Source organism: Pimephales promelas, chromosome 22 (assembly GCF_988280905.1).
Source record: "Pimephales promelas chromosome 22, fPimPro1.hap1.1, whole genome shotgun sequence".
NCBI classification, from domain to species: domain Eukaryota; kingdom Metazoa; phylum Chordata; class Actinopteri; order Cypriniformes; family Leuciscidae; genus Pimephales; species Pimephales promelas.
In genome coordinates, this window is record NC_142790.1 from 27,961,887 (window position 1) to 27,989,496 (window position 27,610).

The 27,610-nt window shown below is 36.8% G+C and overlaps 5 protein-coding genes across 15 annotated transcripts in view; 2 read left to right on the plus strand and 3 right to left on the minus strand.

Annotated features, from left to right (window-relative positions):
* mpripa (myosin phosphatase Rho interacting protein a) overlaps nucleotides 1-3,496 on the minus strand; it is a 46,659-nt gene extending 43,163 nt beyond the window's left edge. For 4 of the 7 annotated variants that reach the window (XM_089125867.1, XM_039684491.2, XM_039684490.2 and 1 more), the window contains exon 1: nucleotides 2,743-3,495. In XM_089125867.1, the coding sequence (XP_088981993.1) occupies nucleotides 2,743-2,874 (132 nt within the window). In that variant the 5' untranslated portion in view covers nucleotides 2,875-3,495. Of the gene's footprint in view, nucleotides 1-2,742 lie in introns of all 7 variants that reach the window. The other 3 variants (XM_039684484.2, XM_089125865.1, XM_089125866.1) reach the window with 1 other exon arrangement.
* Nucleotides 3,497-4,124: 628 nt separating this feature from the next.
* mfsd1l (major facilitator superfamily domain containing 1-like) lies at nucleotides 4,125-14,016 on the minus strand. Of its 2 annotated transcripts, XM_039684713.2 has the most exons (14): nucleotides 13,889-14,016; nucleotides 12,999-13,153; nucleotides 12,639-12,739; nucleotides 12,025-12,146; nucleotides 11,784-11,839; nucleotides 11,521-11,664; nucleotides 10,107-10,265; nucleotides 9,910-10,025; nucleotides 8,954-9,054; nucleotides 8,756-8,867; nucleotides 8,178-8,315; nucleotides 7,036-7,175; nucleotides 6,598-6,709; nucleotides 4,125-4,730 (listed from the first exon to the last, which is right to left on the minus strand). In XM_039684713.2, the coding sequence occupies exons 2-14, from the start codon at nucleotides 13,018-13,020 to the stop codon at nucleotides 4,602-4,604; spliced, it is 1,452 nt and encodes a 483-aa protein (XP_039540647.2). In that variant the 5' UTR covers nucleotides 13,021-13,153; nucleotides 13,889-14,016; the 3' UTR covers nucleotides 4,125-4,601. The 2 variants fall into 2 exon arrangements, with proteins under 2 accessions (XP_039540647.2, XP_088981671.1); XM_089125545.1 differs by lacking the exon at nucleotides 13,889-14,016 and having other exon boundaries at nucleotides 12,025-12,201; nucleotides 12,999-13,233.
* eme2 (essential meiotic structure-specific endonuclease subunit 2) lies at nucleotides 13,907-17,464 on the plus strand. Of its 2 annotated transcripts, none has more exons than XM_039684714.2 (8): nucleotides 13,907-14,288; nucleotides 14,370-14,491; nucleotides 14,635-14,751; nucleotides 14,838-14,956; nucleotides 15,045-15,111; nucleotides 15,191-15,306; nucleotides 15,742-15,931; nucleotides 16,496-17,464. In XM_039684714.2, the coding sequence occupies exons 1-8, from the start codon at nucleotides 13,907-13,909 to the stop codon at nucleotides 16,649-16,651; spliced, it is 1,269 nt and encodes a 422-aa protein (XP_039540648.2). In that variant the 3' UTR covers nucleotides 16,652-17,464. The 2 variants fall into 2 exon arrangements, with proteins under 2 accessions (XP_039540648.2, XP_039540649.2); XM_039684715.2 differs by having other exon boundaries at nucleotides 14,638-14,751.
* A 271-nt stretch (nucleotides 17,465-17,735) lies between these two features.
* Nucleotides 17,736-23,825, minus strand: spsb3b (splA/ryanodine receptor domain and SOCS box containing 3b). Its single transcript, XM_039684711.2, has 7 exons — nucleotides 23,689-23,825; nucleotides 22,356-22,447; nucleotides 21,962-22,139; nucleotides 20,876-21,063; nucleotides 20,433-20,535; nucleotides 19,769-19,894; nucleotides 17,736-19,469 (listed from the first exon to the last, which is right to left on the minus strand). The coding sequence occupies exons 2-7, from the start codon at nucleotides 22,443-22,445 to the stop codon at nucleotides 18,646-18,648; spliced, it is 1,509 nt and encodes a 502-aa protein (XP_039540645.2). The 5' UTR covers nucleotides 22,446-22,447; nucleotides 23,689-23,825; the 3' UTR covers nucleotides 17,736-18,645.
* A 122-nt stretch (nucleotides 23,826-23,947) lies between these two features.
* nubp2 (nucleotide binding protein 2 (MinD homolog, E. coli)) lies at nucleotides 23,948-27,373 on the plus strand. 3 transcript variants are annotated; one of them, XM_039684719.2, is made up of 8 exons: nucleotides 23,948-24,175; nucleotides 24,453-24,558; nucleotides 24,955-25,073; nucleotides 25,462-25,660; nucleotides 25,744-25,898; nucleotides 26,015-26,125; nucleotides 26,206-26,275; nucleotides 27,058-27,373. In XM_039684719.2, the coding sequence occupies exons 2-8, from the start codon at nucleotides 24,546-24,548 to the stop codon at nucleotides 27,192-27,194; spliced, it is 804 nt and encodes a 267-aa protein (XP_039540653.2). In that variant the 5' UTR covers nucleotides 23,948-24,175; nucleotides 24,453-24,545; the 3' UTR covers nucleotides 27,195-27,373. The 3 variants fall into 3 exon arrangements, with proteins under 3 accessions (XP_039540653.2, XP_039540650.2, XP_039540652.2); XM_039684716.2 differs by having other exon boundaries at nucleotides 23,968-24,223; XM_039684718.2 differs by having other exon boundaries at nucleotides 23,971-24,202.
* The last annotated feature ends 237 nt before the right edge of the window (nucleotides 27,374-27,610 follow it).

Consider the following 27,610-nt stretch of genomic DNA (forward strand, 5'->3'; position numbering starts at 1 on the left):
TGAGCATGAAGTCAAAATAACAAAAATAAAGTCCTGGTGTGACGAGAGTAGTTTTAGCAATATGGTGCTGAGGTTTTATTTTGAAATAAAAAAGTAATATTTTAAGAATAAAAATTGCACAAGCATTCTACTAAACAAACAATATACTACTTTATTCTTAAAACATCATGACTTTAATCTTGTACTGATTTGACTTAATTCTAGTAATTTTTACTTTACAAGGATTGCTACGACTATTTTCGCAATCTTCTATTTTTTATGCGACACTAAAATGCTGTTGTACATTATTACCTTCACATTATTCTGAAACGCATAACGATTCTAGTTTTCAGCCTTTTACTTTTTCAAACACCTGTAATGCAGAGAATTTTTGAATAGAATTAAGCCAATTCAATTCGTTCAATTCGAGTCAATTCGTTCGTTGAATGAATCAAATGACTTGGAAAAAGATCATTTCGATGAACGAGTTTGAACAGGAGAGTCACGAACGCGCATAACAGAACAGAGCAAGGCGACCATTTGAGCTTATAAAACTTAAACTTTTTTATTTATTTATTAAATGAGCGATCATTTTTCTCGATAAGACCCTTATTCATCGTCTGGAATCGTTTAAAGCCCTCTGAACAGTTTGTCTTTTGGACCTTGAACCGTTTGGTTCTCATTGAAGTCCATTATATGGAGAAAAATCCTGGAATGTTTTCATCAAAAACCTTAATTTCTTTTCGACTGAGGAAAGAAAGACGTGGACATCTTGGATGACACGGGGGCGAGTAAATTATCAGCAAAAGTTTTTTTCAAAAGTGAACTACTCCTTTAACAGGTACTAAAGACCTGATTCATTTCACTGTCAACTCAATTTCTAAGTGCTTTCTAAAAAAAGACATCTGTGCTGCTTTGAGGCTCATTTCTCTGAAGCGCTCACTTGCGTGTCCAAATATTCAGTCTTTCTTTGCTTCATCACTTCATTCTTTGATAACAATCCAACCTATACAGTGAGACAGATGGCAAACGGAGGCCACGTCACCTCGGTAATATAGCCGAGACCCAGCTGTGGTAATTTTTAAGGATACTGTCTGGAATCCCCCGGCGTCTGCGTGTGGCCTTACAGTAAAACCGTTCTGGAGCTGGAATCTGGGCTCGAAATAGTGCTGACGCTCCAATACGAGACGTACCTTTGGTCTAAAACTGGTGAAACGACACTATACGGTTCCACTGATTAGTAAATTAGCAGACAATCTTAGCCAAAATAAAAGAGTCAGTCCTAAAGATCATAATAGTGATGGATTCGAACCCACAATCTTTCAGTTAACAAATTTTTAACCACGCAAAACATAAAGACAACGAGGAGGCAGGTCGCTTAACAACCCTGTGCATCTGTTAAACTGCCTCATTAATTACAACTAATCACTAATTAGTCATCTTCTGGCTGACACCTTCACCCAACACAACAGTTCATTCGAAATGGGTCAGTCCTCAAGGGGTAACCTGAGGTTAAGTGTCTCAATCAAAGCCGTAATGGTAATTAGTATGGATGAACCTCTCTGGGGTTTGAACCTACAACCCTTATATTTAAACACTACGCCAAAGCACATGCTATTGGTTGTCATTATTACAAACCTGTGATCTAGATTTACAGAATTGGGAATGGGGAATTCAGATAAATTTGACTCACTTTTTGAGTCATCTGAATGTCTAAAAGTAGTTCATGTAGTCAAATTCACCTTGTATAACCTGGTAATGAATGGTTACAATATGCATAAATAGTTTTTACATGATAATCAAACAATACCATGGATTTACCATGGTATTATGGTAGGGCCAACTGCAATCCTCTAGAATAGGCTGTGCAAAACCAATCTTGGCTTGAATCATGGAACCAGGTCTAAAAACCATAGTATTACCATAGTACTTTATTAGTAGTGAAGTTTTGAAGAAGTTTGGTTATTATCCAGTGCCCCAGATTGGCTTTAATGTGCTATATATACAATATAGTACATTTCCCACCCATTATACTCCATTTATCTGGTACATGTCCCAAAAAACATGGTGTTTTGGTGAGGTCACTCATGTTGTGCTAAATGTCATTCTCTACAATAGAGAAACATAGTATTAACATGGGACTTTATTGTTAGTGGTCAGCAGTTTGCTGGTCATTACTTCTTTGACACGGTAAGTTATTAGACAGAGTATTAGTCTAGTCAGGCATCAGAAAATAGATTAAAAAGTTTGAAGACAAACATTGAAGACAAGCCAGAAAGTTAGAAGTAGTTTTAACAGCTTTAAGTTTGAAGATTTTCAGTTGTAATAGTTTTAGGTTCTAGTTTTGTAGCTTTAAAACATAGATAGATAGATAGATAGATAGATAGATAGATAGATAGATAGATAGATAGATAGATAGATAGATAGATAGATATTTCATATAGAGAGATAGACTATAAATATTACATAGAAAGGATAAAAATAGATAGATAATAAATATTACATATAGAGAGATAGATAAACTATAAATATTACATAGAAATGATAAAAAATAGATAGATAGATAGATAGATAGATAGATAGATAGATATGATTAAAAAACATTATAGAAAGAATGGAAGCTTAAATTAGTCTCAATAGCATAGAAATAGTACATAATGGCAGCTAATGGAGTCTAATGAGCCTCTCCAATTGTTAAAATTTGAATTTTGAGTTTCAACGGTCTCAACTGAATGATTAGATATAGTTGTGTAAAAATGTTACCTGTGATAAGTCTTCATCACTCAGCAGGTGCGCGTCTCGAGCCTTGAAGCAGTTCTGGCATTTACTCTTGTTGAAAATATTGGCCTGAAATTTTCGGCAGGCGTTATCTTTCGCTGACATACTCTGTGCCATGAGTGTGTGTGTTTGTGTTGCCGTTATTTTAAAAACTGCGCAATAATTCCACCGGAGAGTCCTCCCCCGCGCGATGCAGTCCGACCCTCATCACAAACTCACTGCGATCATCATTTATTTATGCACAACCATCTGACCGGACCCACACTAAGGGGGCGATAACAATAATAACAATAACAAAAAATAATAATATAATTAATTTAGCCAAAAAGTTTTAATTTAGCCAAGCTCTCTTGGATTGATTTCTGAAGGGATTCAGTCCGGGACATTCCGCGCTCTCGATCCATGCGCGTCCCCGATCCCCCGCAGGCACACGGACGCGCGCTGATGCGTTACAGTGCGAGTTCCAAAATAATATGCCAAACTTGTACAAACACTCAAAGTAAATGGTGATGGAGAGAAGGTGTTTACTTTCCACTAGCTCACGGCTTCCGACGAACCTTTCAGCGAAACGTGAAGACAACTATCCCGAAACTCCATGTTGTGGAAGAGTGTGGATTCAACAGAGAGTTTTCGGTCCGAAGACGGATTTTTGCAGGTTTGGGTGGGCACGGTGGGTCCGTTTCCCACGGTCACAGCTGATCACACGGGTTCTCCACACATACTACACACTCAACACACATACACACGCAGGAATGAAGGGGGCGGGGCGAGACTTAACTGACATGTAGCGTAAACCAATCACAAAAGGGGACACGCCTACTATTTGTAGTCAGAGTACGCCAGTGTCCAATCAAATTGTTCAATCACACTGATTTTATGGAATAACAGGAATCAAGGTCGGTGGACTGTGCACGATGTAAACTGAAGTTATTTAAACTTACAAGCAGGATATTATATGCATTTAAACTACGTTTTAGTGATTTCGTCTGGTTATAAAGTGAAAAATGACGACACTAAATAATGTATGCGTTAAGATATTTGATAACTATCCATGTAACGCCCCCAGATAGTGACCAATCCTACCTGAGAGGCTCTCCAGTGCCCCCGTTTGGCTTAAATGTGGAATGAGAGCCTGGATTAAAACATATTTATTTTATTCGTTGTATGTTAAAATAAAGCTGATTATATACATATATATATATTATTTTTTTTAATAATGATCTTATTATATTAGTATATCTTAAGTTAGAAACCTAAAAAGTAATATATTTTAAGTAAAAAACTTAAAATCTATATTTTTAATTGTATTATATTTTAATAACATTTAACAATGAGACAACAATCATTTGCAATGAGATTTCAAAAAGTCTCTTGGTGGCACAAAACTTTATTTTTGTAAAAAAAAAAAAACAAGAAAATTTAAAAATCCTAAAAATTAGCAAAATGCATATTATTTAATCATAGACATATTATTACAGGTATGCAAGGCATTAATACAAGTTCACATGCAGTATTAACAATTGAATCTAATCAATTTCACCATGGTTTGAAAATGACATATCAGTAATTTTACAGATAAAAACCGCTGATTTCCTCAAATGAGTCAGACAATAACATTGCTCATACGTGGCAAAGCAGATGTTTGTTTGTTACCACACCAGCTTCCTCAATAACAAGGTTGATTATTCATTTCTCATTTCTGACAGTCAAGACTAGTTTAGGAATGGCCTAAACTTGTGTTCAGAGTTAATCCTGAACTTTATATGACACACTTGGGAGAGCACGTGTTCCCTTTAGTAACGTCCAATGTCCCAGATTAAGGGAGAAGAGAGCCAGAAGGTCTTCTAGGTCCTGTTGATGGAGGGAGCGTTGCTGATCTCCTCGTTGTCCTCTTCATTCATCAGCGGTTCTCTGTCTGTCTGAGCGGGACTCGGAGCCGTGGATCTCTTAGTGGTCTTATTGAGAGTGCCTCCCTGTAAACACACACGTGTGTCATTGCATTTAAATAATAACTGTTCATATTCTACTTCATTTTATCTGTCGATTAAAATGACATTTTTTTTTCCTTTGGTGTAAAATGCACTGATAAATGATGCACAATACGATCAGAAATGTACATAACACAAGTAAATAGGGTTAATTTCCAGTTCATTTTCACTGCATTAGGTCATGAACAACACTGTCAAAGCAGGACAATCCAATCCACCTCAATTAAAATGGACTGATACGCTTTCAAAGCCAACAATAACCTCTGCTATTCCAAAGTACTGTTGACTCAAACCTCAGTTCATGTGTCAGGCGGCACAATCGGACTATAAGACACTGATATCAGTTTCTCTATCAGTGTTACTCATTTCTAACAAATGATGACATAAAAAAGCTGTAAAATGTCCGTGCCAAAGAAGTTTGTAAATGGAAAAGGCTTAGGTGGGTAAGCTGAAAAATTTTATAGAATTACCAGTAAGTCCAAAAGTTTTGTAAGCATTAAAAAATATTAAATACTGTGTGTATTACTGTAAAAACTTATTTTGCTATTTCATTATATTATTGTACATCTTGAAATATATAAAAAGATACTTGTATATATATATTTTAATAAAATATCAATTTATATTTTCATTACATTATATTAAAAAGTTTTGTAAGCATTAAAATATATATTATATACTGTGTGTATTACTGTAAATACTTATTTCATTATTTCATTATATTATTGTATATCTTGAAATATAAAAAAATACTTGTATATATATATTTTAATAAAATATAAATGTATAATTTCATTATATTTGTAAGTTTTGTAAGCATTAAAAATATTTTATACTATGTGTATTACTGTTAATACTTATTTAATTATGTTATTGTACATCTTGACATATAAAAAAATTCTTCTGTATATATATTTTAATAAAATATAAATGTATAATTTCACTATATTATATTAAAAAGTTTTGTAAGCATTAAAAATATTATATACTGTGTGTATTACTGTAAATACTTATTTAATTATTTCATTATATTATTGTATATCATGAAATATAAAAATACTTGTATATATATATATTTTAAAAAGTTTTGTAAGCATTAAAAATATGTTATACTATGTGTATTACTGTTAATACTTATTTAATTATATTATTGTATATCTTGAAATATTAAAAAAATACTTGTATATATATATTTTAATAAAATATCAATTTACATTTTCATTATATTATATTAAAAAGTCTTGTATACATTAAAAAATATTATGTGTGTATTACTCTAAATAATTAATTATTTCATTATACTATTGTATATCTTGAAATATAAAAAAATACTTCTATATATATATTTTGATAAAATATCAATTTATAATTTGATTATATTATATTAAAATAAACATTTAATTTTTTGCTTACAGTATGTTTATACAGTAATTGTGCTGGGAAATTTCAAAAAGGGGCAATATTCTTAGTCCCTTGGTGGCACAAAACTACTATAAAAACGAAATTGTTTTGTGATAAATTTTCTATGATTTTGAGTGCAAGCTGCTCCTCTTATCGGACTTCACTATAGATGGAGACAATAAGAGGCAAATCAAGCTTTTCAGGCTCTGAGAAAACCTTACAATTATGCCGGTCAAGGTTGCGTGAAATCATCCGTCTTTGAACATCACAACAATGTGAAGCGTCACTCGACTCGTCCTGCTCGCCCTGTTCTACAAACTCTTCACAGTTCTCGTCTATTCATACTGTTGCTATGGTTACCGGAGGTTACTAATCTGCGATGGGATCTACAGTATGGTGATTCAGAGAGATGTGGCGATAGTGGGCGAATGTGTGTGTGTGTGTGTGTTACCTGTCTGTAGTCGACGATGTTGAGTATTCCAGAGGTGATTATGCAACTGATGGTATTAGCCAACATGAAGATCATCATATGTTGCCATCTCCACAGCGGGATCTTAACATCACTGACACACAAAACATATATTATGGTATAGACACGGTACTATACATTAAATATATCGTATGTCTGTGTGTCAAAAAAAACAAGTTGTATATATACAATATACATATTTTAGAATAATATAAGATTGTTATACCTCTATAAATAGTGCAGTAAAAGATCTATAAATGAGCAGGTGTGTAATCTATACTTAGATACCGATGATGATGTGATATCGAAAACGTTTATTTATTTATTTTTTCATTTTTTTTTCACTTTTTTATTTTTTACTGCTTCTGAATGAAGACTTTTTATTAGTATATTGCTATGTACAATGAACATAAATGTCACCTGGACTTGGTGCCCAGTATCTGTCCCACCACCAGATTGGAAATGCCGATGCCGATCATCTGTATGGATGTGGCCAATCCCATCGCAGTGCCCAGTGTGGCTTGAGGCACCACCAGTGGGATAGAAGGCCACATGCTCGCCTAACACAATAGAAGACACACGTGAAAAACCAAAAGCTACCAGAAGATGGCGAAGTGATTTGGTGCCTAAAGTGGAAGAATGGGTAGATGTAATGCTAAGCATTTACAATATGGAAAAGCTAACTGCATCCCTTAGATTGGAAATCGATACATTTAACAATATCTGGAAAGGATGGCTTAAATATATATAAAGCAACATAGAACGGATTTTGTTTAGAGACTTGTGGTAAGGTCTGAATGTTTATGAATACCTCTCAAATTTACGATGTAGATGGGTGAAGAAAGAATTTTTTTTTTCCTATGCAAGGATTGTCAATGAGGAAAATACATACTATACCCCGGTTCTAAGCTACAGTTGTTGTTTTTTTTCTTCTGTTTTTCTTGTTGTTGTTTGTGTTTTTCTTTGGTTTATGTTTAAAAAAAAAGTCTTATCACTAAGGGCTTTCAAGGAAAATCAGTTATGACTGTCTTTGAACATTGTATGCCCGGTTCGGTTGTACTGTAAAATTCATACTGTGTGAAAAATAACAATAAAAATATAAATGATAAAAAAAGAAAAACCAAAAGCAAGAATCAAACATGTACATTAACCTGTAGTGCGTATATTCTTCTGTTGTTTCACTTTATCGGCTAAATTCACAATATTGGCACACTATTTTTCAAGTAATGCGACGACACACAAACACAAGAGAAAGAAAAGATACAAAACTCTAACCCTAAAATATAATTTTAGTGTATTTCTCTTTTCCTAGAGGAAAACCTATACAAAAAGTGGCACAGCTTACCCCACTCTGCCCTATTGACCTTGCATGAACATCTCAAATTAATTTCTCCTATTTCAAAATGTCAGCATCGTCTTCAGTAATTGGAGAATTCTGAATACTTCAACCAATCACAAGCTCTCTTGCAGTGTTTGCTGACCACACACTTGATACTCACAATACTTTAATAGTTCACGTCAATCCATAGTGTCTGGTGTCTGTGTGTGTGTTTGATACTCACAGCAGCAAATGAGTAAGTGATGCCGAGCCAGATGGTGGATACGAGAGGAGGGACGAACGTGAAGGCCAGCAGACCAAACACAGGCAGTGTCAACACGGCACAGAGCCCTGCAAACACACCGCGCAGACCCACATAGTCCTAACGCACACACAGAAACAATGTGTTCATGTTTTCAAAAATACAGTGAAGTCATTAATATTGTGAAATATTATTACAATTCAAATGAACTGTTTTCTATGGTAATATACTTTAAAATGTAATCTATTCCTGTGATCAAGTCTTCAGTGTCACATGATCCTTCAGAAATCATTCTGATTTTGTTGCTCAAGAAACATTTATTGAAAAAATATTTGCTAAATTAAAAAAGAACAGCATTTCTTTAAAAAAAAAAAGATCTTTTGTAACATTATAAATGTCTTTTGATGAATTTAATGCATTCTAGCTAAATAAAAGTATGAATTAATTTTTTTAAAGAAAAACGTTTGAACAGTAGTGTATGCCTGTGTGTGCAAGTATGTGAATAAAACATCAGTGGAGTGTACTGTATGTCTGTGTGTGTGTGTGTGTGTTAGACGTACGATGAGGATGCCGACAGCGGCGGACAGCACCAGTGAACTGTCATACACAGCGCCCGCGATGTACGCCGCCTCCTTCTGACTGTACCCGCTGTATTTATCCTGGATAAACTTACTAAAAACACACATATACAGCAACACATGAACAAAGTGGACTAACACAGTTTAATCTAGAAACTTTTATGTGCTTCATGACCGTACCTGGCATCAGCGATGAAGGGGAAGATGCCATTATAAAAGAACATGATGGTGAGAACCAGCAGCCAGTATCTGAGAGACAGACTCTTCACATCCTGAACTCTCTACATACAAAAACACACAATATATACCAGCTGTATCACTACAACAAATGATCATCAGTGTGAAAATACTATATATACTGAATACATATGTATAGTGGTCAACATTAGAAGTGGATCAAAAAAGTGAGGGTATTGTTCGAAATCCATGTATAACTTTGATGAAAGGTTTTGATCCACTTCAAATGTTGACTACTGTATTTATCATTATGATCAGTGTTGGGTGTAACTAAGTAATTAGTTACTGTAATTTAACTACTTTTCCCTTAACAATGTAAAGTAAGGGATTACTCTTCATTTATCTGTAATTTAATTACAGTTACTTCTGATGTAAATACTGTGTATAGATCAATCCGATCTCACAGCGATTCGTGTGCATTTTATGAGGTGTCTAAATATTACGACCGCACTCGAATTATTGTAAAATATGTGTGAAAAAAGTGTGAGATCAGACATAAAACAATAGTGGGTTTAACATCAAAATGTATTGTCTGATGCTAAAAAGTATGTTTTTATAATGTAACCTTCTCCACCTTGGTCAGTTTAAGGAGAATTCGTGCAATTTTATAGTATTTATTTGAAAGAATTAAGACTTGTATTATTCAGCTGGTTGAGATTGATATGGGATTTTGAAAGTAATTAGTCATTAAAAGTAATTAAATACTTTTTAGAGAGAGTAATTAGTACAGTAATCTAATTACACTGCTGAAGAGGTAATAAGTAACTAGTAATTCATTACTTTTTTAGAGTAACTTACCCAACACTGATTATGATATTATACTCCAGCAATGGTGAAACTACTGTACTGTTGTAGTATGCCATTCTAAACATGAGTTTTACCATCTATATCGGTCTCACCACTTTGCGTGACTCCTCCTGAATCACTCCATCCAAGCCCAGCTGCTTCATGCCCACCCTATCCAGAACACTGACCGTTACAGCCGACAGGAACCCAAGAACACACAGGAACGTGCCTGTACACAAAAAACAGATGCATTTTAATATTCCCAGGACGCCACATCCGAGGTTTAGCTGTTGCATGTTGAGTTTCTTACCTCCCCACAGCGTCCACTGCATCCCGTACTGAGACTCAAACCTCTGCGTGAGGAAGAAGTTCAGAACCGAGCCCAACCGAGAGAAGGCCAGGGTCAGTCCGAACGCCAGAGCCAGCTCCTTCCCCCGGAACCAGAACGCCGTGATACGGTTCTGGACAACTGAGAAAGCAAGAAGAGAGACACATGAGAGTTAATGTAGCTTTCTCAATGGTGCTTTTTCATGGGTGTGTGTTTGTAAAGTCTTCGGCAATGACGACCCTCGTTTACCTCGTTTACTCGAGTAAAGAATAAGAGAAAGAAAAAGCGTGTTTTTGTGCTGTTGGATACTTTAGGGACTTTGTAGAGTTTAGGATCATAATGCAGATCAATAGCCAGCGGAAATTCATTTAAAAATATTTACATTTTGTGACATTTCTGAACTAGATAAAAGGAGATTTGACTAAATAACCAATATACTAAATCATTAACCAATTTAACAACCTCAGGGTCAAAGAGGTATTAGTGGAAAAGGGAAGAACGTTCTCAGTAAAGATTGCAGAAATAATGTCTTTCTTTGGAACAGTAAGCACATATGAATTATGCACAATAAGACTTTATAAAATTAAATGATGTATTAGGAAAACACATATGGTCACTTTAGAGTCACATTAAACGTAACGTGCAGAAACCCCATTGGTTGGTAAAACGGGTGAAAAAAAATGGCCAGATTAGCAGTAGAATATGAAAATAATTTTTTTGTAATTTTTGCAATTCATTTTGGTGCCACTTATGGTGCAGAAATTACTTTGGAGTTGATTTACTTGACAGTCATTTACTTTATTTAGAGTTAATTTTACTTTAATAATTTGTTTTCAATTTTATAATATTTTATTTTTAATCCTTCTACTCATGATCCTTTCTTTTCTATATATACTAGGGCTGTGCAAAAGTTAATTGCGATTAATCGCATCCAAAATAAAAGTCTGTGTTTACATAATATATTTGTGTGTGCTGTATATAATTATTTTGTATACATAAATACCTGTGCATGCATGTATATATTTAAGAATTATTTGCGCTTAAATTCTGTATATATTTATTAATCCATAATCTATATTATATAAATATAAATATTTTATTTATGAATAAAACATTTTCTTAAATATATACATGCATGTGTGTGTATTTATATATACAAAATAATTATATACAGCACACACAAATATATTACGTTAACAAATCGCAATTCATTTTTGCACAGCCCTAATATATACACATGCGTGTACATAGAGTTCCTGAAAACCAAACCAAATTCCTGTGCATACTTGGAGAATTAAGCTCATCTGAATCTGAATTCAGAACTAAAGATATGTTGTTTCTAGAGTTAAACCTGCACAATGTCAGTGGTGTTATGGGGGAATATCTGATGTCTTACTGGTCAAAGATCCGTTTCCAGATCCAAACAGAAGTCGTCCAGTCAACATGAGGGGCAACAGGTACGTCGTGCCCTTAAAATGAGACCCCAATGCAAAGATCGCTGAGCCCAACACAGTCAGGAAGGAGAAGAGAAAAACGCCAACTACAGGAGAGAAAACCCAAACTTTACACACGTGTATTCAAGATAGAATACTGATTATTGACAAAATCAGACGGATTTCAAAACATCAATTACAAAAAAAAAAAATCATTCCAACTTACAGCGGTTTCCCAATTTATCAATGAGGAATCCCGCCATGATGACCACCACAGCATTCCTGCGAAAACAAAATAAGAGTCCTTTAACAGCTGATAAACAGAATGAAGCTTTACATCAGTGATTGTCTGGTTGGGCGATATTATAGAGAACGAAAAATAAAAATAAATAGATAAATTAGATAAACATAAACTGAAACATGATAATATGTCAATGATACTAAAACAACAGTGGTGTGAGACTTACGTCCAGGCGTAGACGGCGTAGAGCAGGTTATACTCCTGTGGTGTCATTCCCAAACCTTCCACACATGCTCCTGTGCCATTACCAGTGCTGTTACTCACCGTCTCGTTCGAACATGTCAGATTCTGTAGGAAACAACACAGGCTGAGCATTCAGGGCCTTACTTTTCTGATCCAGAGCCTAAAACAGGGAGGTTTATATGTAATATTTGTTACTCCCATGATGTTAAAGGGGTCATATCATACATTTTATTATTATATAAGTAAAGACTTTTACCAGTAAAACAGTCATAATTTAGTTTTTCATGGTTATTTGGCTATTTATGACATGGCTTCATGTTATTTCTTCTGTGGTTTGGAACAATTTTATTGATCCTGCTCTCCTCATTTCCTCATTGTGACTGGACGGGCCATTCAATAGATCAATAGTGTTCATCTATTCAGAGGTTTATGCAGCTCATTTTCAACAAATGCTCTGTTGTATATATGAATGCTGTTGCATATATCTCAAAATATAAAGGTATATTTGATTCCTCATAATATGACCCCTTTGAAACTGCCTAAACTAGGATTAGGCGATGTGAAAGTGAGGTCAGAGGACAGTAAGTTGCTTCTCACCCCCTGAAACTGCTCCTGCAGGACACTGGGAATGTCAAAGCAGAAATAAGAGCCGAAAGTCAGCATGCAGTTAAAAAACAGGACCACGAACCGGTAGTAGGCTGTAAATACACACATAAACACACAAAAAGACACACAGAGAGAGAGAGAAAGTGTAGAGTTAGTCATCATGTGTCAGGTTACATCTAAGCTAACAAAGAAAACAACACTTAGGAGCATGACTCTCTTGTGAATTATGATATTTAATGTGCATGAAACTTGGTTTAAAATTAAATCTGTCTTTGTTTACAAACTGAGAGCTCATCTAAATGGCTCTAAATTCACAAACATTCTGAAATATCAGTGAAATTATGAATTCACCTTGTTCTGCTGCTTTGGCCATCTCGACCCCAGATCAATCTCCGCAGTCTTCCCATATAACGATAATCTAGTGGGATTTCTTTTTGTTTATGGCCCAGTCAGGAGGCGATCTTCAAAATGTGCAGCTTGTCCAGGAGCAGTCGCTATTCGCTGATCTATAAATCATAATAAAATAGTAAAAGCTCCAAACTTCAGGAACAGTCGATCCAGGTTTTCTAGCAGACTGTTTTCCTCATTTAGCGTTACGTCATAGCCTGGGCGGGTGTCATGTGACTGAGCAGATTACGTTGTTTTTCTCAGCGCTGACACAGCACTAATGATGATTGGGTTGATAATAGATAATTGAATCATGTACATTTTATCACGCTTTAAACAAAACAATGCCCATTCTCATGACATGTTTACGGAAATAACATTTATTCATATATAAAATTTCACAATATGTAGTAATTTAAAGCGCTTTAAACGCTTTTAAAGCGCCTTAAAAGTCATGAAATCAAAATAACTAACGTTATGTAAGAAAAATCCAACGTACACATTTAAACTTGTAATATCCAGCTATAAAATACAATATAATATTATATAATAACATAATATAAGAATCTAATCAAAATCAAACAAACACCTGACTGCATTATCCCCAAAACATTATTTTAATCATTTTTGAAACGCGATCCGTACTAATATTGTCCCTCTCGCCGCCCCATATTTGTTTACATTCGCAGCCTGCAAACTCTTATTGACAGCGGAGGGTGGTACACTAAGACTAAAACACAATAATGATAAACTACTCAGGTTTAATTTACACATAATGACTCGATTATCTTATAACACTGTATATTTAAGTACATTATAGTTTATAGAGTATATTTATAGTTATAATAAATTACCGGCAGCTGATTAAAGGGATGTCAGCCGTACATAGAGCAAACACGTGGGACATTTCAGATTCGGAGAATGAGAGTGAAGACATTAAAGCATCATCATCATCATTATGTGTAACACTCGATCAGAACACGTCTATAAACGAATCAAACACTTCTCCACCCTCCGCCCGGCCTGAAGACAGCAGCATCAGCGCGGATGGAGTGAAGATCTCCGGCAGGAGGAGGAGGAGGAGAGAGGAGGTGCTGGAGGAGCTGGAGGCCAAAGAGAGACGGAGAGAGGAGAAGGACAAACTCAAAGAGAAGAAACTACAAGAGCAAAAGAGAAGAAAGGAGGCAGCGGAGAGACTGAACCTGTTAAAACCTGAAAACTTCATTAAGAGTCTGACAGCTCACATTCATGCAGGTGAGAAACAACTTCTCTCCTGTCGAGCATCTTGAAAAGTGGAGATGGTTATTGGTGGTTATCGTATTTCTCTCTCTGTAGTGCTGTTGCAGGATGCAGGCTGTGATGTGTTGCTCAGGAATCTTGATGGGTTGCAGTGGAGGAACCGGATAGAGAATCAAGGTCTTCCTAACAGCATCCGCTGGACACAACAAGCCCTTCAGGTCACTAGTAACTCAGACTGTTGCTTCTTTCTTAGTCTGTCCACTAGAGGTATAGCAGAGGTGTCAGGTTGCATTAGTATTGTGGCAAGGGCTCATTAATGTCCCAGCAAGTGTTTGTTCTCTATGTGTGTGTTTGTACACAGCAGACTGAGGGTGAGGATAAAAATGAAAATATTGAAGAAGATCAGGTTCTGATGGTGATCTCCCATAATGAGTTAGAGGACATGGTGATGTCACATAAAACATTGACCAATCAGTCGGTCAGTCATGATTATATTATAATATAATTATAATATAAATATATATATATTATATATAAATGATATAATCATTTCTATCATTCTAGGCTCTTATTGGTGATATGTATGAGGGGTCTGAGTCTCTGTTGAATCATCTATATAAGTACTTGACCACAACTGCTGGGAAAGTTGTCACAATTCTAGCGATAATCAGTCATCAGCAACGGTAAACACAGTCTCTCAAATCATCTTATATCTCATAATATGAATGGATGTCTCTAAGTGCATATGTGTGTGTGTGTGTGTGTGTACAGATCAGAATCTTGGGGTGAAGATGATCTTGACCTTCACCTCAGTCAGCATCATCTGGACACAGAAGAGGTCAGATAAATCCATCATTGTCATTTTTCAGTAATGTAACCTCCCAGTAACCATCATGCCTTGTTTCTGTGATGGGCAGCTGTTGGTTCACCTCCAGCTCTACTGGAATGTGGCAGTTCACTTCCTGTTTGGCTGGCAGGAAGTGACCGATCATGTGGTTGCACTTACCAAGGCTTTATCTAAGAGACCTTACAAGTGAGTTTTAAACGCAGAAATCACACAAAATAAATCATTCAAAAGTCCTGGGCTTACTTTTTTCTGTTTTTCCATTTTATCCTCAGACAAATTTGGGGTTTGAATTATTCATGCTTCTATAAGAATCAAATTAGGGAACTTGTCCAAATCAAAATAGGGACCTTATGAATTGCTTTTAGTGTGTTTGTTGTTATGCGATTCTTTCATCAGCCATTTCAAACAGACTTTTAATCACTCTTAAAGTGGTATTCACCAGATGAGGTATAGGACATATTTTGCTTTCACAAAATTTGTATAATATGACTTGTTGTGTTTGCTTGGTTTTATTGTATTTATATGATATTTGTATTATATAGAAGTTTTGCCATGAAAATAGCCTTAGATACTGACATGGCATTAAATAAAACAATATATCCATCTATCTTTTGTTGTCAGGGCGTTGTGTGTCACCCCTGATCTGGGCTTCTGCATGGACGGCTCGTGGTCAGCGGGTGTGCGAGTGGACAGAGACGGCCACGGTCTCGCTCAGGTGTGGACACGTCAGATACAGCAGCTGAACCGCGTCAGTCCAGCCATGGCCAAAGCCGTGACGACCGCCTACCCTTCCCCTTCCCTCCTGCTGAAGGTAACGTGTGCTCAGACCATCTCTCTCTTTAAACCAACACGCAAGTGACTTTAACAGCACTTCATCGACTAACCGCTAGAGACAGGCTCCAAAAGAGAGTCAATCCCATGTTAAAATCATAGACGGTAAAAGAAATGGACCCTAGACATCAACGGAGAAAAGTGAAGTCAATTAGAAGCACTCACTTCCTGATGGCCGAGCGACTGCGCAGACGTGAAAAAGAGATTGTGGTCTTTATAGCTAATTTTGTTTTATAACTCACCTGTTTAAATTATATTAAGCCTTAAAGATTGGCCTAATTAAGGGCGTGGCCACTTGAGTGACAGGTGGATTGTCCCTGATGTCACTACTAGCTGCTTGTCTGCTGTCTGTTAGCATCACGTCACGTCAGCTAATCCCGCCTCTTTGACTGATGCTCTGCCAAAATGGCGACAGCTGGCTCCGCCCACTTTGGGCTTTAAAAATGCTCTTCAGAAACCTACGGGTGATGTCACAGACACTATGTCCATATATTTTAGTCAGACTCACACTGAACATCATTCTCATCCTCTCCTGCTCCAACAGGCCTATGAGGAGCTGCCGTCTGAGGAGGAGCGGCGCAGACTATTGGCTGATCTCCCTGTAGTAGGCGGAGCCAAAGAGAGGCGCGTCGGTCCTGATCTCGCTGGCCGTGTCCATCGCCTCCTCACTTCCCAGAATCCTCATCTACTGCTGGATTAGGACTAGTGTGGAATGAAAAACGAATTATGCACTTTATAACCAGAAGACTAAAGCAGATTAAACTTCTTCTAAAAGTTTGAGCCTCAAATTAATACATTCATCCTCCAAAATGAACATTTTCATTGCTTTGCTTTGCTATCACGATACTAAAATAACCCAGCCTTGGCTTGTGAGCTAGCACCACAGTCTATCATGGGTTCGATTGTTATATAAATGCATTCAATGCAACCCTGATTGTGCACTTTATATTGCTTGGATAAAAGCATCAGTCACAGATGCATTCATGCAGGCAGCACAAACACGGTTCAGGATGTGATCAGGAGTTTAATACATGTGATACATGAAAATCATAAGGAGTAAATCAGATTCTTCAAAACAAAAAACACATGCAATAATGAAATGAGCTTTTTTATTGTTGTTTTTTTACTGCAAAACAATGCAATCAGTAAGAAAACATGCAAAAGAGTACAAAATCATTCACTCATCAAATGATGAATCATAATCTGATATTAATAATAAGATAGGGGAGGTTGAACTAATGAATAAAAGTTAAGTGAATAAATACAGAAGGAGAAAGAAAACACTCTATTCTACAGATATGCATTAAGTTGTCATAGCAGAGCTGTAGCTCTCTGGTATTGAATTACGATAAAATATTGTAACGCTTTATTTAACAGACCAGTTGACAGGCTCAGATATTGATCACTCAGCCTGTGCTGGATCTATAGATGCCAGGAAGTTTTTCATGAGGTTTATAATGTTCTGAGCCCATCTCTCTGAGTCCGAATGAATAAACACAAATTCATATTTAAAGTGTCATAGAACTAATCTGCTGCTTTTGAGGTTTCAAATAGCTGATGACCAATCACAGCCAGGCCATAGCTTCAGATTCAACTACAAGTAAAGTAAAATAAGATGTTTGGCATGTCTTGATCTACCTTAATATATAGGATAAACTTCTCAAAATAAGGGAGGGAGGGTTTCCTAACTAGTATTGGCACAGGAAATGAGCAAGTTTATAAGAAATGTAAACCTTCAACGCCATCCTGAACCCTGTAAATAATTGGAAAAAGAAACTTACTAAGAAAAAGGAGGGTGAGTTTGATTCACTAGATTTCATGACGGTTATACTCCAGTGAATGTGTTTTGATCGTTTGGCAAGGGAGACGACGCAGGATTAGGTTGAGTTGAACAGCGCGACGCGTGTATTTAAGGAACGGTTCACGTAGCAATGACAATTATGCCACTCATCCAAATGTTGTTCCAAAAAACCATGTCAAAAAAACAAAAAACCTTGTTCCAAAAAACCACAACGTGTGGTTGTGTGGAACGGTTCACGTAGCAATGACAATTATGCCACTCATCCAAATGTTGTTCCAAAAAAACATGTTTTTCTGTAGGACACAAAATTAATGTTCTTCAAGAAGATCTCATACTTGCATGAGGGCAGCACGATTATTAATTATAATTACTAAATAAAGAAAATTATATATTTCACCGTAAAATAAAGTATTCGCTTTTTAAAAAAAAAATAATAATAATTTTATTTTACTGTGCAACTGTAAAATTACAATGCATTTATTTATGGTCGTCTTAATTTCCTCAATTTTTTAAAGATTAAATCATCAAGATTTTAGCGGAGACCTTAAAGCTTCTCTTTTGATGGTTTATAAGGACTTGTCTTTAAAATTTTAAAAATCGATGGTTGCACATGTTGGGTTTCTAAATGCACATAGATATGCAGCACATTCACGGATGACACACAATCTGAACTCGTGTAAATGAACACAGCGCCACTCTTGACTCTCCGAAACACGCAGCGCATATATTATGTAATAATTGCACTAAGCCTATTAAACCTAGTATTGTGAACTGGGTTTTATTTCAACTAATCATGCAGGCTTACTCGTACTCATAAATCATACGAGTTTGGATAACATGAAGGCGAGTAAACGATGAACTCTCCCTAAATTTACATGTAAAACGTCAGTGTCTCACGTCAAGCGACAGCGTTTCCTCTTGTAAGTCTCGAGATCCGAGGAGAAGTCGTCCGAGTCACTCTCAGAGGCGGAGTCGGGCCAAAGGGAGGTGTGGCCTGTTGGAGTGTAGGCGGGGCTGAGAACGCAGGAACCGGCGTGTTCCGGTTTATACGCAGAACTGACGTCATTTACCTCACGGCCCTCGCCGGAAACAGACAGTAGCGGGTCACAACAAGCACAGGAAGCAGAAATATGCTGACATATAGGGTTAGGAAGGGAGCTGTGGTCAGATGTGGGGGCGGAGAGGTCAGAAAGTGAGGAGGGATCGAGGTAACAGGTGACGTCCATTATCGAGACTGAGTTTTGATAATGTGCATCATCTGGACATGAAGTCGAGTCAGGATATGTCGAAGCTTCAAGGCAGGAGGCAGAATCAAGAGGGTCATCTTTACTGCAGTAAGAACCAGGGTTATCAGAGAAGGAACTAGAAATAAAGACAAGTTCAGCGTCAGAGGGATTGTGGGAGGGAACGGGGCTTGTGTATTTGTCAAAGTTGCCGTCCTCTGTTTGTGTGGCTTTGTCCTCGCTGTCGTCTGCGGATCCGAGGGTCAGAACCCACCCCAGCTGGTTAGACAGCAGCAGACGCAGACCCGGCGGGAGTGGAAGCACACGCAGAGCGTCTGCGCAGTTCGGCAGTATTTTGCGCAGCTGTGTACAGCACAGGTACTGTAATGTGGTGGCGGCAGAATGCGAACGGATCAGTTTCATGCTGCTCTTGGCTGCAGTCGAACACACCATCGGATACAGGCGCTTATTTTGCAAGTGAGTAGCAGCTATGCCTGACAGAACCAAAGGGGATAGATAGAATGATAGATAAATAGATAGATAGATAGATAGATAGATAGATAGATAGATAGATAGATAGATAGATAGATAGATAGATAGATAGATAGATAGATAGAACAATAGATAGATAGATAGATAGATAGATAGATAGATAGATAGATAGATAGATAGATAGATAGATAGATAGATAGATAGATAGATAGATAGATAAAAAGAAAGATTGTAGTTGCAACAGCAGTTTGAGTAAGAAATACATTGATAAAGGAAAGAAACGAGTGCATGTTTGTCTTACCGATGCAGCGACGGTTCTTGTAGAAGCTCAGGGTGCCGTGCCAGCTGTCCAGATGAACCCCGATAATGGATCCTTGACCGAACCGTGACGAAAAATTCACCTTTGACCCCTTATGATGGAGCTGACCTATACCAAGATAAACGTAGATTCAAATACAGAGTTAAAAACACACGAGTACTACCACAAAATACTCAAATACAGTCAGAAAACCTGCACTGTACAACATTGGTGTCGGAAAGATGTTGAAATAAGTCTAATATTGACTAAAAAATAAAGACTTATATTGTGAAAAAATATTTAAAAGAACTGTTTTCTATGTGAATATATAGTAAAATGTAATTTATTCCTGTGATCAAAGCTGAATTGTCAGCATCATTACTCCAGTCTTCAGTGTCACATGATCCTTCAGAAATCACTCTAATATGATGATTTGATGATCAAGAAACACTTATGATTATAATCAATATTGAAAAGGGATTAAATGAAATTTATTGAAGTCAAAATATTACTTTTATTCCATTTAGTCATTATTAAGGGTTAGATCAGGTAGGTACAATGATAAATGTTTTTTTTTTTAATTTAGGTATTTTTTATGCACAAATATGTGCAGGTTTTATCTATTTAAATGAATGCTATTGAATTAACACGTGACCTCTGACCTCACCTGTGTAGGACAGACCCCAGCTGTCCTCATCAGTGCCCAACAGACTGCAGAAACTATGTTTGAACTGATCCAGGTTCACTTCTGATGTCCCGATACCAACCATCTGGCTCATGAAAACACAAGATAGATATTTAAAATATATTTTCACCACTCTTACTAAAACATTTGTATTAATTACATTATTATCAAGAACATCTTCATAATGATATGCAAAGGTGTTTGCTTAGATAATCAGTATTGTAATAAATTTAGTATGTATCCTGTCTTCATGGGGCCAGTTTTAGACCCACCAGCAGTAGTCAAGGCATGGTTAGTCTTAATTTTCAGTATGAAATTAGGCCAATGTACGTTTTTATGTAACTGACTTTAAAAAGTTATGAACAGTCTTGTTCATAAAAATAGATGACTAACTTGTAAGACTAGTCTAAAGCGGTTTATCTCACCATATCTGTGCCGTAGACCGGAGATGTCATCTTGATCTCCCAGAAGTGTTGCCCGTCAGCGAGAGGCTTTGCGCCCCTGATGCCGGCGGTTCCACAGCTGTACTCCGAGTGGAAGCTCACCGTCCGCTTACAGCGGCTCAGAGACACGGAGGAAGATCTGCCCTCCTCGTCCCAAACCCAATCACATCCTTCACACAACCATAAACAACATCTCACTATCCGTGTTCCAGTTATTTGATCAAAAATTAGATGAAACCGTAATATTGGTAAATATTGCAATTTAAAATATTTTTTTTCAATTGTCATATATTTATCTATCCGACATAAAACGGATAGTTCCAATCCTTGATTCTGATGTTCACGTTAAAACTATTTTTTACAGTCTATAAAGATAAAACATGGCTATGACCGCTTCACCCAACGGTCTATGTATCACTGCGCAACTGCTGTTGCTGTTCACGGTCAGGGATTATTTTTATTTTTTCTAGCGGAAGGAAGGCTTTTAGTGATTTTATTTCATGAAAGTTGCACTAATACTTTTTTTTTAACTTTAATATTTTTATTGTATGGTAACCGTTTTACAAAAGCAATAAGGTACTCGAGGCAAAGGCTGTATGGTGAATAAGTAACGGCTAAAGGGCGTTGTTAGGCACGACGCAAGCGGAGTTATTCACGATACAGGATAACGTTACAGCACAGCCTTTCGTAACTTATAATGTAAAATTTAATTTATTCCTGTGATTAAGTCTGTATTTTCAGCATCATTACTCCAGTCTTCAGTGCCACACAACACGATCCTTCAGAAATCACTCTAATAAATGATTTGCTGCTCAAGAAATATTTCTGATTATTATCAGTGTTGGAAACAGCTTCATATTTTTTTTAAACCAAAATACATTTTTGTTTTCAGGATTTTTTGATAAATAGAAAGTTTGAAAGAAAATCTTTTGTAACATTTTAAATGTATTTACAGTCACTTTCAATCACACTCGCCAAATAACATTTTGAATTTCTCACTGACCCCAAACTTGTCATAGGACAAGTCGGCTCATTCTGATGTTGTGTTTAGTGTGAGCTGACCCTCACCCTGTTCTTCCTCTCCACAGGTGCAGCTGAGTGTGTACGGGCTAATCTGGACATCTGAGCTGAGTTCAGTCTGAGCCGGGCACTGGCAGAACGACTCGCCCGTCACGGGCACCACCGGTGGCATCTCGGCTGGCACACACACCGTCACGGCCTCGTACCCTGTAGAGTCAGCCTCCGACTGCACACGCAAACAAAACCATCAGGGATCTCAGAAATAGCCAGCCTTTTTATGCCTACAAAGATTATGTTATTATCTTTTTAAAGCAGTGCTGTGTCATTGTACACCGTGCATTTGAGACTCTGATTGGCCAGATGCCCAGGTCTCGTAAAGCTGGTCCTAGTTATCTCAGAATAACCTCAGCATGTGAGGGAAGAGTAACACACTCCTGTTCACCTGCTTGTCTTCTGGGCCGAGGGTCGCTGTGAGGGGCGTGGCTTCAGGCTCCGGGACATTTTCACTGACAACATACTTATTCCAAGACATTCCTGAACACAAGAACAGAATGAGGCTGTTATTTCTCTCCATCAATCCATCTATCATTCTATCTATCTGCCTATCTATCTATCTATCTATCTATCTATCTATCTATCTATCTATCTATCTATCTATCTATCTATCTATCTATCATTTGTAAGTGATTTGCACTGACAGACTGACTCGGCTGATACTGTAGCCTACTTCTGATTGCTCCATATGCCACGGCTGGCAATCTGAGCCTCTGGTCTTACATGCTTCATGTGACCTGATGTTTGCACTCTAGAGTTTTCAAAACAGCCCATGAGAGTGAAGACACTTCACCAGACCAGGCTGGCCCATCAGAAAACACTCTATCAAATCTGAGCACTAACACAGAAACTATCATGCTTCAAGAAAGTCCAAGTTTTGTTTCACTTAAATGATTGCTTAATGATTATAGGTTATGAAAGCATGTCAGATATTTCTATACACCAGATATCAATGTATAAATGGATTGAAAGACTTATTATTTGTGTCCTATATGTGCATGCGACACAGCCAGGTGTTCACTAATTGATGGATAATGTGCATCCAAAACGAGAATCCTGCCCTGGATACGTCCACCAACTGGCCCATCTTTACTTGTGTGCTTCTGGGAAATGCAATGGCGCAATAAGTTTGCATTACACTGGCATAAGCACATTTTTCATTCAATCTGCATAAACAAGATGTGTAAGAAGCAATGTGAGAGGAGATAACATCAAGATTTTAGGTTATCATTTATGTGGATATATAAAAGAAAATAGATATTTTCACATTTTTTCCACTTACATACTCCTGCATTTTGAGTGCTAATACTGAATGTACTGTAGTCAAATATAATATGAGCTCATAAAACAGAATGCATAATAATTAGAAACAAATGCCAAATTCCATAAACTTCTGATATGTATAAAAATACTAAAAATAGTAATTCTACAACGAAGTATAATACATAGTCTTATATTATCATAATAACAACTATCATATATGATTATAATATTATATGATTATAATGTATGTGTATATGTTTTTATAGTACATTATTATTACTATCACTCCCAAGAAAACGTCGTTACATCCTTGACAACATTTTAGACTTGTGTAAACGCCAGTGTTTCATGAAGACACCAAGAGTCACACAAAAGTGGACTTTTAGAAACCTCTACTCATAAAACACAACCATTTCTTCACTAAAGTTACGACATAATTGACATATAAACTCACATACCTTGTTAATGTTTCGTAGAGTTAATTTCCCCTGCTTTAAACACCGGTTTCCATCCGGAGCTGGTGTAAGTGATATATGTGATTGGTGACCTACATAAACAAACAGCAAACACACAACACAACACCGCCACTCTTGAATCATACTATAGAAAAGGCGCAGGTCATTAATATTAAATAGGTCACGTAATCGTTGCTTGGTAGCGTTCTAATTAATATTTATTGTACAAGCTGGGCGCGCACTTACGTCGTCTCTTTTTCAGCCAATCACTTAGTCATATTGGGTAAACGTCTTTTTACGTAGTTAATATTCATTCTACAAAGCGTTCGCCATAGTAGATCTCGTAATTTGACAGACGGAACGGGTCGTTCTGTCTATCATCCTCATTAAAGGCCGCTTTAAGGATCAGCGCGCGCTGGCTTTCAGTCAACTTTACCTTAAACGACAAATTATCTGACCTACAGATCAACATATACACTTCAATGACGTGGTGAATTCAACAGGCTGCATCAAACATGTAACGTTATTAATCAGGCTGGTAATATATCATATATATTAATCAACAGGCTGGTATCATTGTATAAAACAATATTTTGTTTTATTTGAAAACAATATCAATTCAAATATTTATTATTAATTAACAATAATTGTGTGAATATTTCAACCTGCCGGAGAGTTTAAATAGTACAGTTTTGAAAGACCATAACAAGGGCGTGACTACGTCGTCTAAATGACCAATAGCAACGCTGACATGCTTTGCATTCTAGTATCTGATTGGACGAGCTTGTCCTATTAGGCGGGATCAAACACGCAGAACGTCAGTATGACGTGTTACAATGCGGAAATAAAAATAAACCAACATGGACAGCAGCGGTAAGTGCGATCACATTGACCAGTAGTACTTTAATACAACTGTCAATTTACGTTGTCATAAATTGCAACAGAATAAAAAAAGATAAACGCAATAATACAGGCATTTTGAAACAAATATAATAACATGAAAAGACCGTGTTAAAATTAAAAAAGTAAAATTGTTTTGTTTATGAACCACAACAATGCCATGCTTTTTGACAACTAGACTGAAAATACAATGTGTTTGTTGGACATTTAACATGATGATGTTGAGGAGCACTATGGTATAATTACATAAATGCCATAGTATTACCTTACAGCACCACTACTGTAAATTGCCAGTGGTTCCAATAAACTTTAAAGATAACAGAATGATGGAATCGACTTTAAAACGCAATGTCTGAACACATGTTTCAGAGAAAGGGAACCTGTCCGAGGTGAAGCACGTGGTTCTGGTTCTGTCTGGTAAAGGTGGAGTGGGGAAAAGCACCATCACCACTGAACTCGCCCTAGCGCTCACACATGCAGGAAAGAAGGTGACATATCCGTGGATTCTATTCCAACATGCTCTATTATATTCTTCTCTATCAAAATTGATTCTCTATTAAAGTTTATTTTGCTATATTCTATTGTATACCACTCTATTTTAATATATTCTGTTTTGCTCTCTTCTATTATCTTCTGTTTTATTTTATTCTGCTTCATTTTTATATATATTAATTTTGCTCTTTTCTACTATCTTCTGCTTTATTTTTTTCTGCTCATGTACTATTCTGTTTTACTTTAATATATTCTGTTATATACTGCTCTATTTCAAAATGTTCTGTTCTACTTTATTCTGCTCTATTCTACTATATACAGCTCTATTGTAATATTCAGTTTTGCATGATCCCAATATTCTCTGTTTTTTCGTCCTGTGAGTAGGTGGGAATCCTGGATGTGGATCTGTGCGGGCCCAGTATCCCGCGGATGCTGAGCGTGGGGAAGCCGGAGGTGCATCAGTGTGACTCGGGCTGGGTTCCCGTGTACGCAGACCCTCAGCAGAAGCTCGCGCTCATGTCCATCGGCTTCCTGCTGGAGGACTCGGATGAGGCCGTCGTGTGGAGGGGGCCCAAAAAAACAGGTCGGACCGTTCACCTTGAGTTGAGTTTTTGAACTTTGGTTCCTGATGTTGTTCCCGTCTCATGTCCCCCGTCACTTTTCCAGCTCTGATTGGGCAGTTTGTCAGTGACGTGGCATGGGGCGAACTGGACATTCTGCTAGTGGACACGCCACCGGGGACGTCAGACGAACACCTGGCCGTGGTCGAGAACCTGCGCAAACATAAAGTGGATGGAGCCGTGCTGGTCACTACACCGCAGGTAAACACACACACACACACACACATACACACACGCTCACTCAGTCCTTGTCATACTGGTACTGTAAATCTCTTGTCTGCTGAATAACATGCATAAACACCCTTTTAAAATGTCAGGCAGTGTCTACAGGAGACGTGAGGCGCGAGATCACCTTCTGTAAGAAGACCCGTGTGAAAATCCTGGGCATTGTGGAGAACATGAGCGGCTATGTGTGTCCACACTGTTCTGTGAGTGTAGAAACACACAGCTGTACTGGAAAATACTTTAAACTAACCTAATAATCTTGACTGGCGGATGTGTTTTTCAGGAGTGCAGTAACATCTTTTCTAAAGGTGGCGGTGAGGAGTTAGCCAAGCTCACGGGATCTGTGTTTCTAGGTAATGTGCTGATGATTGACCAACACTTCTGTCTTGTGTTATTCCACTATTCACCACTCGATGGTGCACGTCATCTCAGTGTATGTGTGGATTTGTCAGTAAATATAGTAGGGTCCAAAAGTCCATATTGAAGATCTGGGATTTTTTTTCAGCTTGAAAAAAGCTAAATGTTTTAGTATTACCATACAAAAATTTAAACAAACTTATGATGTTAAATGCACAAGAAATATTGAAGATTCTCCTCTATTTTGAGCTCAAATCATGATGGAGAATATGATCATGTATTTGAATTTATTTGTACATTTTATATATATATATATATATATTCTTTTTATAATTATTTGCAATAAAAGTCTGAGGTCACATTATAAATCTGAAAAGAATTTTCTGCCTGAAAAAAGGTAAATGTTTAAGAATTACCTTTCAAAAATTAAAACAAACTAAGAAAATACGGATCATAGTATTTTTAAGCCAAATATAATTTTTTGTTTAAAAAAAATATAAAATGTAATTTTTTTCTCATTATGTTGATTTTCTTCCAGTGGAGTTCAAGATGCTCAAATCATTATTAATTCTATTATTAATTATTTGATATGTTAATTCTGTTCTTTATTATATAAATATTAGTATTTATTTATAATCATAATAAATTATAATTATTTGTAAGAATATATATATATTACATAAAATAACATTTTGGAAGCATTTTGACTGGTGGGCTCAGACTTTGAGCCCCCAGTGTGTACAGCAGCACTGCAGATGACATAAGTCTGTGTCTGTAGGCTCAGTCCCGCTGGATCCTCTCCTGACAGCGCGTTTAGATGAGGGACGGGATCTCCTGCAGGTGTTTCCAGAGAGCAGCACATACACAGCCATCAGTGATATAGCAAACACTCTCCTCAGCAGCCTGGACGCCTGAAACACACCAACACGGACTGAGAGGACGTGTCACATTCATGTTTCATGTGATGTTATTTGTGAAGAGAGAATTTATCTGTAAATGTGTTTTTCCCCATTAAACCTGAAGATATTATGTTATTGGAAATGCAGTGTTTTTCATACTCGTGCAACTTTCAATAAAAAAAATTAAATGTTAAACAATTTGTGGTGTTTGTGTACCTTGTAAATAGATATGTATTTAAAAAAAGAGAAATGACTATAAACAATGACAAAAAATGAGGTGTTGAAAAATGCAGTAACCTTACCCACTTTTATGTTCTCCATGATGATCCCCTTTGGCCTGGTCTTTCCACTATTTCCATGCTATATTAACAAATATGGACATTTTAGATGAACAACTTGAGTAAAAGATAGTATTCAGTCAAAATATTTTTT